This window comes from Cryptomeria japonica, chromosome 4 (genome assembly GCF_030272615.1).
Source record: "Cryptomeria japonica chromosome 4, Sugi_1.0, whole genome shotgun sequence".
NCBI classification, from domain to species: Eukaryota; Viridiplantae; Streptophyta; class Pinopsida; order Cupressales; family Cupressaceae; genus Cryptomeria; species Cryptomeria japonica.
The window spans coordinates 384,940,742-384,958,602 of NC_081408.1; the positions used below are offsets into that span (position 1 = coordinate 384,940,742).

At 37.0% G+C, this 17,861-nt stretch overlaps 1 protein-coding gene across 1 annotated transcript in view; it reads left to right on the plus strand.

Annotated features, from left to right (window-relative positions):
* The window catches only part of LOC131074641 (tripeptidyl-peptidase 2), a 284,234-nt gene extending 268,359 nt beyond the window's left edge, over positions 1 to 15,875 (plus strand). The window contains exon 34 of the mRNA XM_058011296.2: positions 15,331 to 15,875. Within this exon, the coding sequence (XP_057867279.2) occupies positions 15,331 to 15,489 (159 nt within the window). The 3' untranslated portion in view covers positions 15,490 to 15,875. The remainder of the gene's footprint in view (positions 1 to 15,330) is intronic.
* Positions 15,876 to 17,861: the final 1,986 nt, after the last annotated feature.

Below are 17,861 nucleotides of genomic sequence, written 5' to 3' on the forward strand. Positions count from 1 at the left end.
ATAGCCCTTTGCTTTCTCTCTAATACATTCCCAAGCTTTCCAGATGTTCCCAAAAGTACTAGATCTATAGGGGACAAGAGAGAAGTTACCAAACATGGAGTCAGATATTTAAACCTTTCCAACGTTTAGCATGCTTAGGTGAGGCCATCTGAATGCTATTCCTGAAAATGACTTTCCATGGCTCATTGCCATCTAGGTCTTTATAATCCACTTGACTGCTAAGGAGATACGATGCATCTTCAGGTCTTTGAGCCCAAGACCTTGCAATTTGCTTAAACAGCACCAGGCCCACTACATTGATTGCCTTTTTTCTCGCCTTTGCCATTTGACTATAGAAAGGACCTGATTTCTTTTTCAATTTTTTTTAACTCGAAAACTACAGAACAACCAAACCAAATAATAATACAGGCTACAAGAAGAAAGAATTTTTTGGCAAACTTGTAGCCTTCCTGCCAAAGAAAGATAATGTCTATTCCACTTAGCGATTTTTGTATCAAATTTAACTTTAATCCAGTTCCACATGTTTTTGAGACCAGGGTTAACAATAAATGAGATTCCTAAGTATCTCACTTGCTTACTAGTATCATCCCACTGAAGACTATATGTACCAAACCAGTTAGGGGGTTTGTCCTTCCATCCTAACACCATTGATTTGGCCATAAAGATTTTTGCACCTCAAGTTCTACAAAAGATATCAAGTCTGGTCATCAAGTTGTCAAAATTCTTTTCATTCAATTTAACAAATATTGCAATGTCATATGCAAGTTGTACATGTGTAATACCTTGCACAAGGGGCCCCAAACTAGGGTTCTTCAGAAGGTAATGTATGGCATCATTGGCAATGACACAGAGGGCAGGGGCCAAGGGGCACACTTGTCTGATAGATCTCTAAAGACTAAATGTTTCATATAGGGTACCATTCACATCTACTTGTGCCACAACATCATGAAAGAGAGTCTTGACCATTTGGCAAACTTGGTTGGAAAACCAAAAGCCTCCAAGGTCATGCTCGGAAAAGGCCATTCCACTCTATCATAGGCCTTTTCAAAGTCTAAAAGTAGCATACCCACATCTTGGTCAGAAGTTTTAGCCCACTCCATTGCTTCCTAGCTTGTGATTAGGTTTTCAATAATATATCTCCCTCTAATGAAACCAGACCGACTCTTACTAATGAATGTAGGTAGGACATCAAGTAATCTCAAAGCCAGCACCTTAGCAAGAATCTTATATGAGACATTCAACAATGTTATAGGGTACCAGTTCTTTATTAATGACTTATATAACCATCCTTTGGTAATAATCTTAAATATGCCCATTGACATTGCTACCAAGAGAATCTGCAACAATGGCCTTTCTGTATACCAATAATAAGTCCTCACTAATCCAATGGTGGTTTTTCTTGTAGATTTCTGCAAGAAGGCCATCAGCCCCAGGTGACTTCTCATTCTTAAGTGACAAGATTGCATGTATAATCTCATCCTTAGATATGGTTCTGTTAAGTTGCTCTGCTAAATCACTGAAATTTTCTTAAATATAACTCTTCTGCAGCATTCCCTAGCCTTAATGCAGTCATAACCATTTCCTTCATATGAGAAAAAATCTTTTATAAAAGAGAAAGAACTGATTGACAATTCTTCTAGTTCTTTCAACATCTTACCATCATTCCAAATCCCATCACTTCTTTCTCTGTTTGATATGATTGAAGAAAAATCTAGACCCTTTGTCACCATGAGAAGCCCAATTCATTTTGGATCTGATTCTCCTTCCTTGAGTTCTCTTAGTTTGGAATACTTTGAGACTGTGCTTAGTGGATGCCATGTCATCAATTATGACCCCATTAACAGGTTCATCTTGCAAGGAATGTTCAAGAGAACAAAGCTTATTTTGAAGGGCCAATTCTGCTTTCCTTCTATCTAATGCCTTTTTCTTCTCAATAGTTTGAAACAAAAAGGATTAGCTACTGACATTTTTGTTCCATCTTTCAATAGGAGAACATTCCTTTAGGGAAGTCTATTTACAGTCCTCTATATTCAGTAGTGAAGTGTTTAACATGAAGAGATTGCTCCTCTTAAAGTCAGAAGATGTATCATTATTACTTAGAATCTTGACCTCAATAGGGTGGTTCAATAGGGTCGTGGTTAGATAGAGAGCTAGGGTGTACCTTCGTTCTATGTTCTTTATCCACTAAGTCAAATGAGAATAGGTCTCTATTTGCATAAAACCCATCAAGTCTACAATACATCCTTTTGCTGCCTTTTTGGAAATTCCACCATGTATACCAGATTCCTTTACTTTCTTTTTTAAGACCCTCCAAAGGATCAAATAGATTCAGCTTGTTCTTCATTTGATACCAAAAAAACTTTTCATTTCCCTTCCAACCCATGTCTAGACCACCAACCTTATCCTCGCTGCATTCTATCATGTTAAAATCCCCCTTGGAAATCCAAGAGATATTAGGAAGGTTGCTCAACCACTTCCATAATTTAATCCTTTCCCCATAGTGATTAGGAGCATAAAATGAGCAAATCCCAAACTTTCTTCCATCACACTCAAGAATAATTCTGGTAGCCCTGTTACAAGGGGAAGAGCCAAATTATCTAATAGAGTGAGCCCATCTATTGTTCAACAAAATGGCAGTACCCCTCTGCCTTTCTCATGCTGGGTTATAGAAGTGAAGTGACTCCTTCTACATCATGTTCAAACTGGTATCAAGAATGAAACAAATTGCCTTTACCTCATGAAGCACGACGATATCGATATTACCAAACTCTTTGCACATTCTTTTACTAATAAATTTTCTATCAAGGGACTCAAGTCCCCTTATGTTCCAACTAATGCAATTCAAGTTCATCCTCATTTAGGTTAGCTGCTCCCTCTTTGCTACATCTAAATTTATCAAAACATTTGGGAGTCTTGTCTTCTTTACCCTTCTTTTTACTTTTTTTGTTCATTCTCACCACTACTGAGGTGTTTTCTTTTCTTTCCCTAGAAGAGATATTCTTATTAATCCCTTTCATAATTTCATCTTCACTAGAAATTGATCAATTATCTAGGGAGAGATTTGAAGTTTCTTTATCTATTGCACCGTTGTTAGGTAAAAACTCTGAAATCCCCTCTGAATCTACCTGATCTAACAAATCTTGTAGGTTCTTTTTTCCGGTTTCATTAATCTTATTTCTAATCATGTCCAAGTACAATGCCTGGGCATTCTTTGGCTGTCCAATATTGGTCTTGGGCAAAGAATTAGACACAATTTGAGTAGCTTTTGGCAAGTCTTTTGGTACCTCTGTATCATCTATAATCTTTTGATCATCAAGTTTAGGGTTTTTATCAACTGAATTCTCTTTAGCATTCACATTAACTAGAGGAAATTCCTTTGATATAGGCACAACAGAGTTATCAATGGGGTTTTTCATATTGTTTTTGTGACTAAATGTTGGATTTCGCAAGGGCCTTAGTTTAAAACTAGGGCAGTTCTTTCGGTGTCCCTCTTTCTTGCAGAGGAAGCATGAATTTAAACCCCCCAAAAGGTCAAATTTGCAGGTTATGGCCTCTGAGCTCAATTCCAATTTGTTCCAATATGTCCATGCTAGGAGAAAGAGCAACTATTAACCTTGCATCCGTATGTGGCAAGGTACTTTGGTTTCCTCAACTTGGAGAACCTTGCCCACCAGAGCAAGGAGCTAAGGGAGAAAAGCCCACAATTGAGCCTGAACACCTTTCCCAATAAGCCATCTAGGAATAGAGATGGCTAGAATTTATTTATTCAAAATATCAAGGGACCATTTCACTACCCCAAAGACAACATTGCCCACATTCCAAAACTGTTTTACTAGGGCAAGTTCTCGCATAGAATGGTTTTTAAAAAAGATGACAAAAAGCCCTTTCTTTATCATGTGAGAGAAGGTAATATGAATCCCCAACTTTTTACCCCAAACCCCCAAGAGCCATTCATCAAGAATCTTATGAGCATGCATCTTATTGTTATTTAAGGCAACAAAAAAGATTGCAACATTTTTCAACCTTTGTTTTTCTTTATTTAATGTCTCAAGCATATCATTATTCGAAACCGCAATCAAGGTATTACAGCCGGAGGAAGAGCACTTACCTTCCTCACGTCTTGCTTCTCTATTTCCACTAAGCATTCCATCACTATTGACCTCGAACTTCTCTGAGTCTAGAATCCTCTCCCTGTCCTCTCTAGAAACTACCTCCTTGAAAGTCTTGTTCTTTGCAATACCAATATCTCTTACAAAACCACCACTTTGATCCTTGTGTACCTTGGGTTATCCCCCCAAGTTACTATTCTATTTGGTCATTAATTGCCCTGAATAGACCCCACATGAAGCTGAAGATTATCAATTCAAAAAAGTTTTAAAATAAAATGACTCTAACCTAGCACAAAAGGATAAAGGAAACACAAACAAACATATAGACAAAGCATCCAAAGCCCACCAAAAAGAGACTAAATTGTACCAAGGCTGGCCAAGGGACAAAGCAAATACAGAATCCAGAGCATGAACAGATCAGATCAACAATGGAGGGTGACTCATCACCTCCCCAAGGCCTAAGAGCTCAACTCTAGCTTCCCTACACTACTTTCTTGTTCCATCTTTTTTGGATTTGATTATTGAATTTAGCAAGCTGCTAGGGGCAAAAGATTTGGTTCAGCAAGGCTAAGATATTTTGAGAGCATTCAAGGATAATCTATAACATGCACAAAATTAGCAAAAGATGTATGTAGATTGCCATCATCTGGGGAGGACTTTTGAGATGGGAGATGTGACTTTCTTGAGGCTCTCAAAAGAAATGGAGCTGAGAAACACAAGCCATGGTTTTATGAACCTTACAAGATCTCAAGGATGATTGAGGAGGCTGCCTGCGAGAGGATTGAGGACATTGCTTACGAGATTGAGTTATCCATAATGTATTTCATGTTTCATGCCTCAAAAGGGCACTTGGACAATGTATTACTTATTCTATGAAGTTTCCACCACTTGAAGATGAGGGTAAGTTGATTGTGGAGCTTGAAGTTATCATTGATGTGAGAGAGGAATTTGAGAAATAGAATCATAAAGGAGTTCTCGGTAGATTGAAGGAGTCTTCCACTAGAGAATGTCATTTGGGAGGGTGTAGAGATTCTTGATCATCCTAATCTACAATTGCTTAAGGACGAGCAATTTTGGAAAGGGTGGATTGTTATGTTCCTTTTTTTGAACTAAAGCAATGGAGAAGACCTCTAGCCTATCCCTATTTTTCACAGGTTAAAGGGTAAAGCAAGGGAAATATTTTTAACATTGTTTTAAATGGGCCCTGTAATTTTTAATTATAATATTTTTTAATTAAAACTATTTTTAAACTCTTGATTTAAAAAAGGATTTAATCACTGGAGGGAAATTATTAATCAAGGGCCCAATTTGGAAAATATAAAAGGAGGGCACCTAGTCTCATTTTTACCTAGCATTCACTTTGGTTTATACATCATCAGCTGCTGTTTTGATCGCCAAACTACATCTTGGAGTTAGCTGCATTATTTTCTTGAGGGGCGAATTTCATTATTGACATAGATTTTGATGCCCTTGGAGGATGGGTTGTAGATTTGAGGGTTTAGACAATTTTTGTGGCTTTCTTCTGACATTTTGAGTTGCAATCTGCATCTTCACATCATCCTAGAGGATCACTGGCACCATACACCAGAAGACCATCTGCCATCTTTCTAGACTGATCACCCCACTCTTGACTACCATTCCTTGCTGATTGCCCTTGTTTAGGCTGAGTGCACTCATTCAGGAGGTGTGGTACTCGAGTCTTGAACCATACAGCAGCAAATTCATCCTCCATTTGCAATCCTTCAGTACATGGTCAGATTTTAATTACATTTTCTTAAGTGGATTTTCATCACTGTATATTCCCTGAGGATGAGGAGAAACATATAAGCATATGGAAGGACATGATGAGGGTGTTCATGGAATTGAAGGGTGATGCCAAGGAAGAAAGAGTTATGGTGCACAGTTTGTTGGACATAGTTACATATAAGCATAGATTGTCCAAGTAGCTAGCTCAATTAGACATGTGAAGTGAACAAGAACACAGTTAAGGATAGCCTCTACATCGTGGACAAGAAAAAATAAAAGGTATTGACTGCAAAAGGATCTACTTCCAACAAAGGCACGAGTGATGGGTATAGGAATATCAAACAAGGAGGTGGCCAAAGAAACCAAAACTTAGGAGGAGTTGGAAGATGATGATGATGTTGACACATTGAAATGGAGATACTTTGCAATAGATTGTGTGAACAAATTGCAAGGGCATGGTAAATATGTAGATGGTGCTCACTCAGAGATAATGATGACAATAGTTGTGTCGAGCATTGAGATTCAACCAATATGATTAAGATAGAATTGAACGCAATCTGGTGATAACAAGATCTCGTGTTAAGTAGAATCAATACGTAGACTATTATTAAGAAGGAAAGATTCACATTTGCAAGGATCAAATCCAACAAGCTGTGTTTGAGGATATTTAGGTTGGAGAAGCAGCACCAAGTCCTAGAGGAAAAATTAGTTGTCCTGTTGTCCCTCAGTAACTGTCACACATTAGATAGCCAAGACAACCACTCCAGTAGGGTTATATAAGAGAAATATTGTAGACTACTATGACATTGGACACATCCTTGGAACACTATCAGAAAGGATGGAGATGGAGGTGTGCATAAAATAAGATAAATTTCATAATCCCATGGTACTTATGACAAAGACTGTTGATCTTATCCAAATTTACATAGACATTCTGGGATGGAGGCTCATAGATGTTGTGCAGATTTTGGCCCAGGGGTTAATGTCCTCTCAAAGAGCTGTGGAGGAAAATGAATAAACCAATGTTGTTACTGTCCATGTTCAGACTAGTAACAGCCAACCAGTCCTGTCAATGAATCCTTGAAGTCTTGGTTGTGCAACTTCCTAGATAGTAAGATGCAACTTTATGACGGATTTTATAGTGATCATTCAACCTAATTGAGCCAAAGACACTTTGTTTGGACATGCCATCATCCTTTCCAACTAGTGTCAACCCACACTTTGCCAAGAGTTTTCATTGACACACTTAGGCCAGTCATAGATGCATGTAAATGTCTGCAAGAATTTCAGGTTTTTCATCAAGTGTAAGTTTCCCAAGTTTAGTGATGGAGTCCACACTTGACTTTTGGAATGAGCTTTGTAGTTCACGTTGTACACTCATACCTTCGTTATGGCATCCTGTACCATCAAGATGCAATTTAGAAGCATTAGAGTTCAATCCTCTGTCATAACATGGAATTCATCCGATCTTTAATATTTAGTTACTTTGATTCTACTTTCCACCTTTTGTGGAACAATCCATTCACCTTGCAGATTGAGGATTCAAAAAAAAAATGACTCAGGTTGCAAGGTTCTGATGGGGTATGATCAACTCATTTAAAATAAGTTGAAGAGACAACCACTCCAGTAGAGATAAGAGAAATATTGTACACTACTATGTCATTGGACACATCCTTGGAACACTATCAGAAAGGATGGAGATGGAGGTGTGCATAAAAGAAGATAAATTTCATAATCCCATGGTATTTATGTTGAAGACTGTTGATCCTATCCAAATTTGCATAGACATTCTGGGATGGAGGCTCATAGATGTTGTGCATGTTGATTGTAACTAGGGTTATTTGGGTTCGGATTGCCTTAAGGCAACATCCGAACCCCATTTAGGACTGGGTCCTATCCTAGGGTAATGTGACCCTATCTTATGCACAAACAAATACCACGCTATGCAAAAATACTCACCATTTAATATTAGCGCCAAAACCCAAGGAGGCCGACTTGCATTTCAAGGAATAAAAGATGCATATATAAATAAGTGACAAATTGCAAGTTAATACACATTCATTCATTATTCACCTATGCGAATGGGAAAACAGCTCTGCTTATCAAGTGCGAATTAACAAAGAAGAAGGCGAACTCATTCAGACTTATGCAAATTGGTGCAAGATAACCTAGGTGATGTTGTGCATCTTGAAGAACATGAAAGAGCAGATCTGCTACACAAATAGATCAGATCTGATAGAAAGAGCTAAGTATTGTAATTGTGCATTTTAAGAGGAGAATATATAATCTGACCTGTGGGTCTTTCATGCTGGGTTTTTCCTCATTAGAGGTTTTCCCAGGGTATGCTTGTTGTCTACTGTTTTATTTCTGATTTATGTTGACTTGTTAAATATTGCAAATCTGATTACAATCTAGGGCATATTTAATTTCTGCTGGTCTATTAAAATACTGTGAATCTGATTACAAACTAGGGCATAGTTAATTATCTAAGTCTGATTAACATACCTAAGGTCTAAAATCTACATGGTATCAGAGCTAAGATGTCATTAACTTCTGAGTTTAGCAAATCAATTGTTGCATATAGCTGTTGGTTGTTTTTTTAGATTAAAGATGTCAGGTTTGAAGGCTGAAGATAGGCTTGAGGGAGCCATTGACTTTGCTGCTTGGAAAGTTCGTATTCTGTTGATCCTTGAAGAAAATGACCTACTGAAATTTGTAGAAGAAGAAAGGCTGTCTCCTCCAGAAGATGCTGAAGAGCTGAAACTGTTCAAGAAAGATTCCCTCAAGGCTAGAAGGATCATAATTGAGTCCGTCAAGAATCATCTTGTCACTGTCATATCAAAGTTTACATCTGCCAGAGAAATGATCAAACACTTGGTAGGGATCTACGAAGTCAACAATCTCAGCAGGGCTCTTGCCCTAAGACATCAATTTCTACACATGAAAATGAAAGAAGAAGACTCAATCATAGCCTACTTCATGAAGATCAATGAACTAAAGGACAAGCTAAGCACTCTTGATTGCCAAATCTCAGATAAAGACCTTGTTATGATTGCATTAAATGGTCTACCTGATGAATGGGAACCATTCATTCGTAGCATTGGTGGAAGAGCCGATCGTCCCAACTTTGAGTGTCTTCAATCTGATTGCATCGAAGAGGAATCTCTAATTGAGGTAAGAGGAAAACTCAAGAACTCTCTCAAAGATAATCATGTTCTCTTATCTAAATCTAGGAAAGGTGGTCATTGGAAGAAAGAAAAGAGAAGCAAAGATTTTATATCCTCCTCCTATGATCCAAGGAAAAAGTCAAGAGATTCCTCTCACATTCGTTGCTTCAGATGTGACAAGTATAGTCACTATGCCAGAGATTGTCAGAATGACCCAAAGGAAAGGGAAGCTAACTTAAATGAAGTTGCCGAACAAAGTGAAGACTACCTTCTTATCGCTGCTCTTTCCAGCAATGTTCCTATGGACAACAATACGTAGATACTTGACAGTGGTGCCTCCAGGCACATCTCAGGATTTCGTGAGCATCTCTCAGATCTGATTGAAAAAGACACCAATCTTCATGTAGTAATCAGTGATGATGCTCGATACTCGGTAAAAGGTTCTGGCACTACCTCTTTAAAACTAGATTCTGGTATTTCCTTACAACTCTATTATATTCTATTTGTACCTGGTATTAAAAGAAATCTTATTTCCATTTTGGCTTTAGAAGATAAGGGTTTGCAAACAGCATTTTCTGAAGGGAAAGTACTAGCTTGGTCTAAGAAATCTAACTTTAAATCTGCTCGTATTATTGGAAATAGATGTGATAGTTTATATAAGCTTGCAGCTAATCCAATTCAAGCTCTCATTCATGAGACCCTTGAATCATGCGAGCTATGGCATAGAAGATTGGGTCATCTTCACTTTCAAGCTCTTCCCACTCTCGGTAAAATGGTCAAAGGTATGCCTAAACTCAGTTTATCTCATGATGATGCTTGTAAAGGTTGTGCAATGGGTAAGAATGTAAAGAATCTCTTTCATAAAAGCGATAGTAGGGCTAAAGAAAGGTTAGAGCTTATTCATTCAGATTTATGTGGTCCTATGTCAGTAGCATCTCCTAGCGGTTTCCTATATTATGTTATCTTCATAGATGATTTCTCTAGGAAAACATGGATCTATTTTCTTAAAACTAAAGAGTTTGAAGAAGTCCTAAACAGATTTAAAGAATTCAAAGCCTTAGTTGAAAATACTACAGGAAATCGAATTAAATGTTTGAGGTCTGACAATGGAGGTGAATACACCTCAGGTAGCTTCTATGACTTTTGTGTTGAAGCAGGAATTAAGAGGGAGTTCTGTGTCCCCTACAACCCTCAACAAAATGGAGTTGCTGAAAGAAAGAACAGGACCATTGTTGAAGCTGCAAGAGCCATGATACATGATCAGGACTTGCAACCTTTTCTATGGGCAGAAGCATCCAAAACCGCAGTTTATATTCAGAATAGATGTCCTCATCGAGTCCTAAAGGATGTGACACCTGAAGAAGCCTTTTCAGGAATCAAACCAGACATCAATCACCTAAGGATATTCAGAAGCCCTGTGTATGTTCATGTGCCTAAAGAAAAACGAACCAAGCTGGATCCATCTGGAAAGATAGGCATCCTAGTAGGATACAACGAATCTTCCAAAGCCTTCAGGATCTACATTTCAGATCAAAGGTATGTTGAGGTAAGTAGAGATGTAACTTTTGAAGAAGATATTGCTTTCAAAAGATCTAAAGGTTCATTAATCAACAATGATGATATGGTGATGGAAAAACAAGATTCAATTGTTGATGCTAACCCTGAGTTACAGGAGGAGTCTACTGATCTCCCAGATCAGGAAGTTCAGAATGACTCATCAGAACCCATGCAATCTACCGATATACCTCAGGATATTGTGGTCTGCAAGAAGAGACCACTTTGGGTTAGAAATACGATTCAAGATGCTGAAGGGTTTGCTGCTCCCAGAGGAACCTTCAGAAATAGCAAGAGTTTCCAAAATCACGCCAACTACATTTCTGTGATGTGCAATATAATTGAGTCTGAACCCCACAATATCGGAGAAGCTATGTCCCATCATGCTTGGAAATTGGCCATGGATGAAGAGTATGGGTCTATCATCAAGAATGATGTCTGGGACATTGTACGCAGACCCAAAGGTAAGTCTGTCGTTTCCTTTAAATGGTTGTTTAAAATTAAACATAATGCTGATGGTGGTATTGAAAAATATAAAGCTAGGTTTGTAGCACGTGGTTTTTCTCAAAAGGAAGGAATAGATTATGAAGAAACCTTTGCCCCTGTTGTTAGATATACCTCTATTAGGTCTATAATAGCTATTGCTGCAGCCAAAGGTTGGGAGTTGCATCAAATGGACGTTAAGACAACCTTCCTTAATGGTGTCATTGAGGAGGAAGTCTATATTGAGCAACCAGAAGGCTATGTAATCCATAAAAGAGATTCTCATGTTTGCAGGTTGAAGAAAGCCTTATATGGGCTCAAACAGGCTCCTCGCGCTTGGTATGAAAGAATTGATAAGTACTTACTAAGTTTAGGGTTTTCCAAGAATGATGCTGATGCTAACATTTACTTGAAAGTTTATAATGATGAGATGCTTATTTTAGTTTTGTATGTAGATGATTTATTTCTCACGGGTGAAAATAAATTAATCATAAGATGGAAAAAGGAATTAGGCTCAGAATTTGAAATGAAGGATTTAGGTCTAATGCACTACTTCCTAGGGTTAGAAGTATGGCAAAGAGCTAATGAAATCTTTCTAAGTCAGGGAAAATACACTATTGATATTTTGAAAAGATTTAGAATGATAGATTGTAAACCTATGCGTACTCCTATGGAATCTAACTTAAAGAAGTTAAGTGTTCCTGCAGCTAACTCGGATTTTGCAGATCCCTCTGAGTACAGGCAGTTGAATGGCTCCCTGATGTACCTAGTCAATACTAGGCCAGATATCTGTTATGTTGTGAATGCTCTTAGTTAGTTCATGAGCTCACCTAAACATGTTCACCTGGTTGCTGCCAAGCACATTCTAAGATACCTACGTGGCACGATTGGTTATGGGCTGAAGTATTCACTTAATACCCCAATCCTCTTGAAAGGCTACTCAGATTCAGATTGGGCAGGAAGTGTCAAGGACAGGAAAAGCACTTCAGGCATCTGCTTCAACTTGGGCTCTGCAGTGAGCTCTTGGGCATGCAGAAAGCAATCTTCGGTAGCATTAAGCACTGCAGAAGCTGAGTACATTGCCGCATCTGTTGCATCCAGAGAAGCAGTGTGGCTTCGTAAGCTCCTTGTTTGATTATTTGGTCAAGTCAATGATCCTACCACCATTCATTGTGATAATCAAAGCTGTATAAAGATGTCAGTAAATCCTGTATTTCATGATTGGTCCAAACATGTGGAAACACACTATCATTACATTCAGGATATGGTGCAGAGAGGTGCCATTCATCTAAAGTACATTAGCACAGATGAACAGATTGCTGACATCCTCACCAAACCTTTATCCAGAGTGAAGTTCGAGTACTTCAGAGATAGACTTGGTGTCATGGAAAATGGAACCCTGATTGAGAGGGAGCTTCAATCTCAGTGACTATTGGTAGCACTTTGAGTCATTCTTTGCTTGTGTGCAAGAATGAATTACATCCAATCTATGCTTGTGTGCTAGATGGATAATTGTAATAATGTAAAGACCCATTGGTGTATTACACTTTCTATGCTTGTGTGCTAGGTGGAAGATGTAATTCTATGCTTGTGTGCTAGATGGAACTTAAAGGTTCCGATTATGTATTCTCCTCCTCCCTATTTAAGAGGGAGTGTTGATTGTAACTAGGGTTATAGGTGGAAGATGTAATTCTATGCTTGTGTGCTAGATGGAACTTAAAGGTTCAGATTATGTATTCTCCTCCTCCCTATTTAAGAGGGAGTGTTGATTGTAACTAGGGTTATATGGGTTCGGATTGCCTTAAGGCAACATCCGAACCCCATTTAGGACCGGGTCCTATCCTAGGGTAACGTGACCCTATCTTATGCACAAACAAATACCACACTATGCAAAAATACTCACCATTTAATATTAGCGCCAAAACCCAAGGAGGCCGACTTGCATTTCAAGGAATAAAAGATGCATATATAAATAAGTGACAAATTGCAAGTTAATACACATTCATTCATTATTCACCTATGCGAATGGGAAAACAGCTCTGCTTATCAAGTGCGAATTAACAAAGAAGAAGGCGAACTCATTCAGACTTATGCAAATTGGTGCAAGATAACCTAGGTGATGTTGTGCATCTTGAAGAACATGAAAGAGCAGATCTGCTACACAAATAGATCAGATCTGATAGAAAGAGCTAAGTATTGTAATTGTGCATTTTAAGAGGAGAATATATAATCTGACCTGTGGGTCTTTCATGCTGGGTTTTTCCTCATTAGAGGTTTTCCCAGGGTATGCTTGTTGTCTACTGTTTTATTTCTGATTTATGTTGACTTGTTAAATACTGCAAATCTGATTACAATCTAGGGCATATTTAATTTCTGCTGGTCTATTAAAATACTGTGAATCTGATTACAAACTAGGGCATAGTTAATTATCTAAGTCTGATTAACATACCTAAGGTCTAAAATTTACAGTGCAGATTTTGGGTCAGGGGTTAATGTCCTCTCAAAGAGCTGTGGAGGAAAATGAATAAACCAATGTCGGTACTGTTCATGTTCAGACTATTAACAGCCAACCAGTCCTGTCATTGAATCCTTGAAGTCTTGGTTGTGTAACTTCCTAGATAGTAATATGCAACTTTATGATGGATTTCATAGTGATCACTCAACTTAGTTGAGCCAAAGACACTTTGTTTGGACATGCCATCATCCTTTCCAACTAGTCTCAACCCAGACTTTGCCAAGAGTTTTCATTGGCACACTTAGGCCAGTTATAGATGCATGTAAATGTCTGCAGGAATTTCAGGTTTTTCATCAGGCATAACTTTCCCAAGTTTAGTGATGGAGTCCGCACTTGACTTTTGGAAGGAGCTATTTGTAGGAGTTCATATTGTACACTCGTACCTTCGTTATGGCATCCTGTACCATCGAGATGCAATTTAGAAACATTAGAGTTCAATCCTCTGCCATAACATGGAAATCATCCGATCTTTAATATTTAGTTACTTCGATTCTACTTTCCACCTTTTGTTGAACTATCCATTTGCCTTCAGATTGAGGATTCAAAAAAGAAATGACCCAGGTTGCAAGGTTCTAGTGGAGCATGATCAACTCATTTAAAATAAGTTGAAGCACGCTTGGAAGAAAATCTTTTTCCATTTTGCATTGTTAGAGGTCAGCTGCCAATCCAGGATAAGTGGTTTTACTAGGGAACATAAATATTTCTAAAATGCCAAAACCTTCCATCTTTCACCAATTTTATTCACATCTCAACTCTAAGAAGCACCAAAGCTGGCACTTTTCTAACACAAATGTCAAACATGCAATGTCAATCTAACATCGGTGCCAAAATTAGATTGCACTAGACATTTCTTTGTACCAAATTTATGCCTTAAGGGTTGACACCAATTATGTTCTGCTCAAATGCCATGATGTATCCAGTCTGGTGCCAGTTACATACAAAATCTTTTAACTGGAGGAATCTAAAGCGCTTCAGCTTTCTGCCTACCACTTCTCCTTGATCTGTATTTGATGCATTATATTAAATTAAACAGATGTAGAATATTTAGTTCAATTTTTCTGCTCTCCTTTCAAGAAATTCTACTTGTATGTTGGAGAAGATATACACACCCCTTCTAAACGGTTCTTTATTTTTATTTTATTGACAGATGGTTCTTAAAGTTTTTTATCTTATATTTATTCTCTTTTAAGGTCTATGGAAATATAATAGTGCATTTCATACTCAAGTTTCTGCCCTATTAACATATGGAGTTCTCATTCAGCATGCTGGACTCATTAGCCTGGCTGTGTCCTGGGATTAGGATTGGTTTAGTTGAGAAGTGTTATCATTCTGATGCGTTACTTGTTAATGACATTGATCAACAATCCTAAATTATCTAATATTCTGTTTTTCCCAAAGGAAAACTTGAGTGTTCTTTGAATGTTTGAGTTTATGTTTTTAATACATGGCTATGCATTTTGATTTATCTTGGCTAGAAAGTATTGGTGATTGGTTTTCGACCTACCCAAATTGCTGTTATTTTTATATCAGCTGTCTTCTACTTTTTCGATATGAATGAAATATTTTAAATGGGCTTTTTCTGGTTTATAATTTCCCTGGGTTGGTTTCATGGTAAGATTTGCAGATGTCGGGAAGCATAAAATTGAACCTCATTGGAATGAAATGTTGTCTGATCATAAGCTGGAGATGAAATAATGCTAAATTATTTTATCTTCTGCAAAATGTGTGTTTCTTACCATATTGAAACATTTGGCAGGTTCTAAGTAAGATTCTTGAAGATAAATCTAAGCCCCCACAGAAGAAACTTTTTAACTTGAAGTTGGCATTGATAGAGGAGATCGGTTGGAGTCATTTGGTTTCATATGAGAAAGATTGGATGCTGGTTCTCTTTCCATCTGATTACCCCCTTTTTTAAGTCACTGAAGACACATGCTTTGAGGTAGCAGTGTGGCCTTCATCGATCCTGTGACTACCAAAAGTGAACAAGTAACTCCCGTGGTTAATGGAGAAAATGATTGTTTAGAGATACTAGATGCAATGCATATAAGAGTTACAACATTGTATTGGATTTTGTGGATTCCGAAACTCATAACAATGTCCAATACAAAATCAAGGTGGGTCTCTCCAAGCTAAGTCAATGTTGTAAGATAACTTTCCTTTTCAATTCGTCATTGTTAAAATGTTTTTATTAGATTATCAAAAGCTTTAAATATTTCTGTAATGTAGGTTCCGTGCATATTATTATGTTTGGAACATGTTTTACATTTGAAAACAAAAATTTATAAAATCAATATTGTGTAATTGAAGATGCGTGCATATTAACTTTAAGTGATATTGGTGGTGTTTGGCATGTTCCCATGAATGTGTAGCATAAACATAATACTATAATACGTAAATGATTGAGGGTTCATTCATATATTTCTAATATGTTCCCTATCAATCACAAATACTCAATAATCAAAGTGAAACCTTACATTAAACAAGTTGATGGAGGACATGTTGACTTGCTATTTGTTAGAGAACAAATTGATGTAGATGTTTGTATAAACCAGGTGATTTTCAATCATGATGTTTGTGTACGTCCTTTGTTTCGTTGATACCCTGTCACTCGCTAAATTAATTAAGAATTGATACCCTCCAATTTTCTGATTTTCGGAATTTTTAATTACAAAGAAACTTTTCCATAAGTGTTCCAACTGTCACCTGACTTTCTTTTGTATTAAAAAGCCAAGATTTGAGGGGTGAATATCTTTCCAAACTCTGTAAGAATTTCACTTGATGTAGTTGCTTTCACATATCTTGGCTACCGTAACATTAGAATTTAAAACCTTGCTGAACTGAATTGTAGCCAACTTAAGCAATAAATTTAGTTGATATATTAATCCTTTTATCTATTATGATCTGTAAACTAGCATGGATACTCCATCGCTTAGTTCATCACAAATGAATCCTTACTCAAACAGTGTTGTTCCAACTTCATGGCCAATTAAACTACACAATTACTTGAATTTAGATGTGTTCCACATCCCCCTTTAATCTCTGTCATCAGCTCTCACAAACCATGCAACCCTTCACATGAACAGAACATGCTACAGACATTGCATACATAAGTAAAACCTTTTAGTAGTACCAATGATATGATGTACTGTGCTTTTTAGGTGTCAACTGAATGTTTCTTCTGCCTTCTTCAGTTGAATCACTTGTATACTTTGTGGCAGATTGATTTAGAAGAATGTATGAATTGAAAAATGGGTAATGGAACATTCAAACGCTCACAAATGAGAAAGAACACAAGATTTTCCTGGAGAAATTCAAAACGATTTCAGCAAAGGAAATTAGCTTCCTCCGATCTGCTATGAGCTTGCAACTTTACAAGGTTGCTGCCTTCATCATGCCCACCAAGAATGCTAATTACAATCATCAGCATCCTTAACCCCTTCAAATGTCCATTCCAATTTAGTTGAGAAGTGTTCATTTCATCACGCTTGTCCAAACTCCCAAAAATGCTCATCGTCAGCTCAAATGGTTAACGAAGGCTCAAAACAACTCGTATTCCTTCTATATTACATGAACCCTTCAGACATGTTATGGTTTTGAATTTGAAGCCAAAACAACCAAAATATGGAGCATGGCTTACCTAATTATCACAGTAGACTAATTAATTCTCAAATCAACATATCATAAACTACATGATTGAATCAAAATCACAAAGAACTAAAATTAAAAGCTTTCTTCGATTAATACAAATGTGTAGTCGAATTTTTTTTTGAACTTCAATCAAAATTTTCAAATATGACTATTTAAACATTTGGAAAACTATTGTCCCATCTTTATGATTTCTCCGAATAATTATGTATTCACTTAAGTAGTGTTCATTTTGAATAAAGTCATCCACAAACACGACCATTTATAATTAAGGTTTAGAACTATGAGATTATATTATATCATTTGTTTAATATATATATATTTTTTTAATTGATATTGTAAATCACACTTTGTGACCTATTATCAGGATAATAGAAAGCTAGAGGAGAAGAAATGAGACTAAGAACATGAAACAATATTGAACAGGATTGGAAAAACTTGATATCATTAATTATACTATCTTTTCATATAATTAATAATATTTAGATTAATATGCTAAAGGCTTTTAAAAATATAAATTGGAATCCATTTCTTAGCTTACAAACTTAGTGTTCCTATAAATAAAGAGATTCATACTGATATTAATATATAAATGAATGATAGCTAAATTAAAGAAATTGACACATTGTAATTGATAAGTTA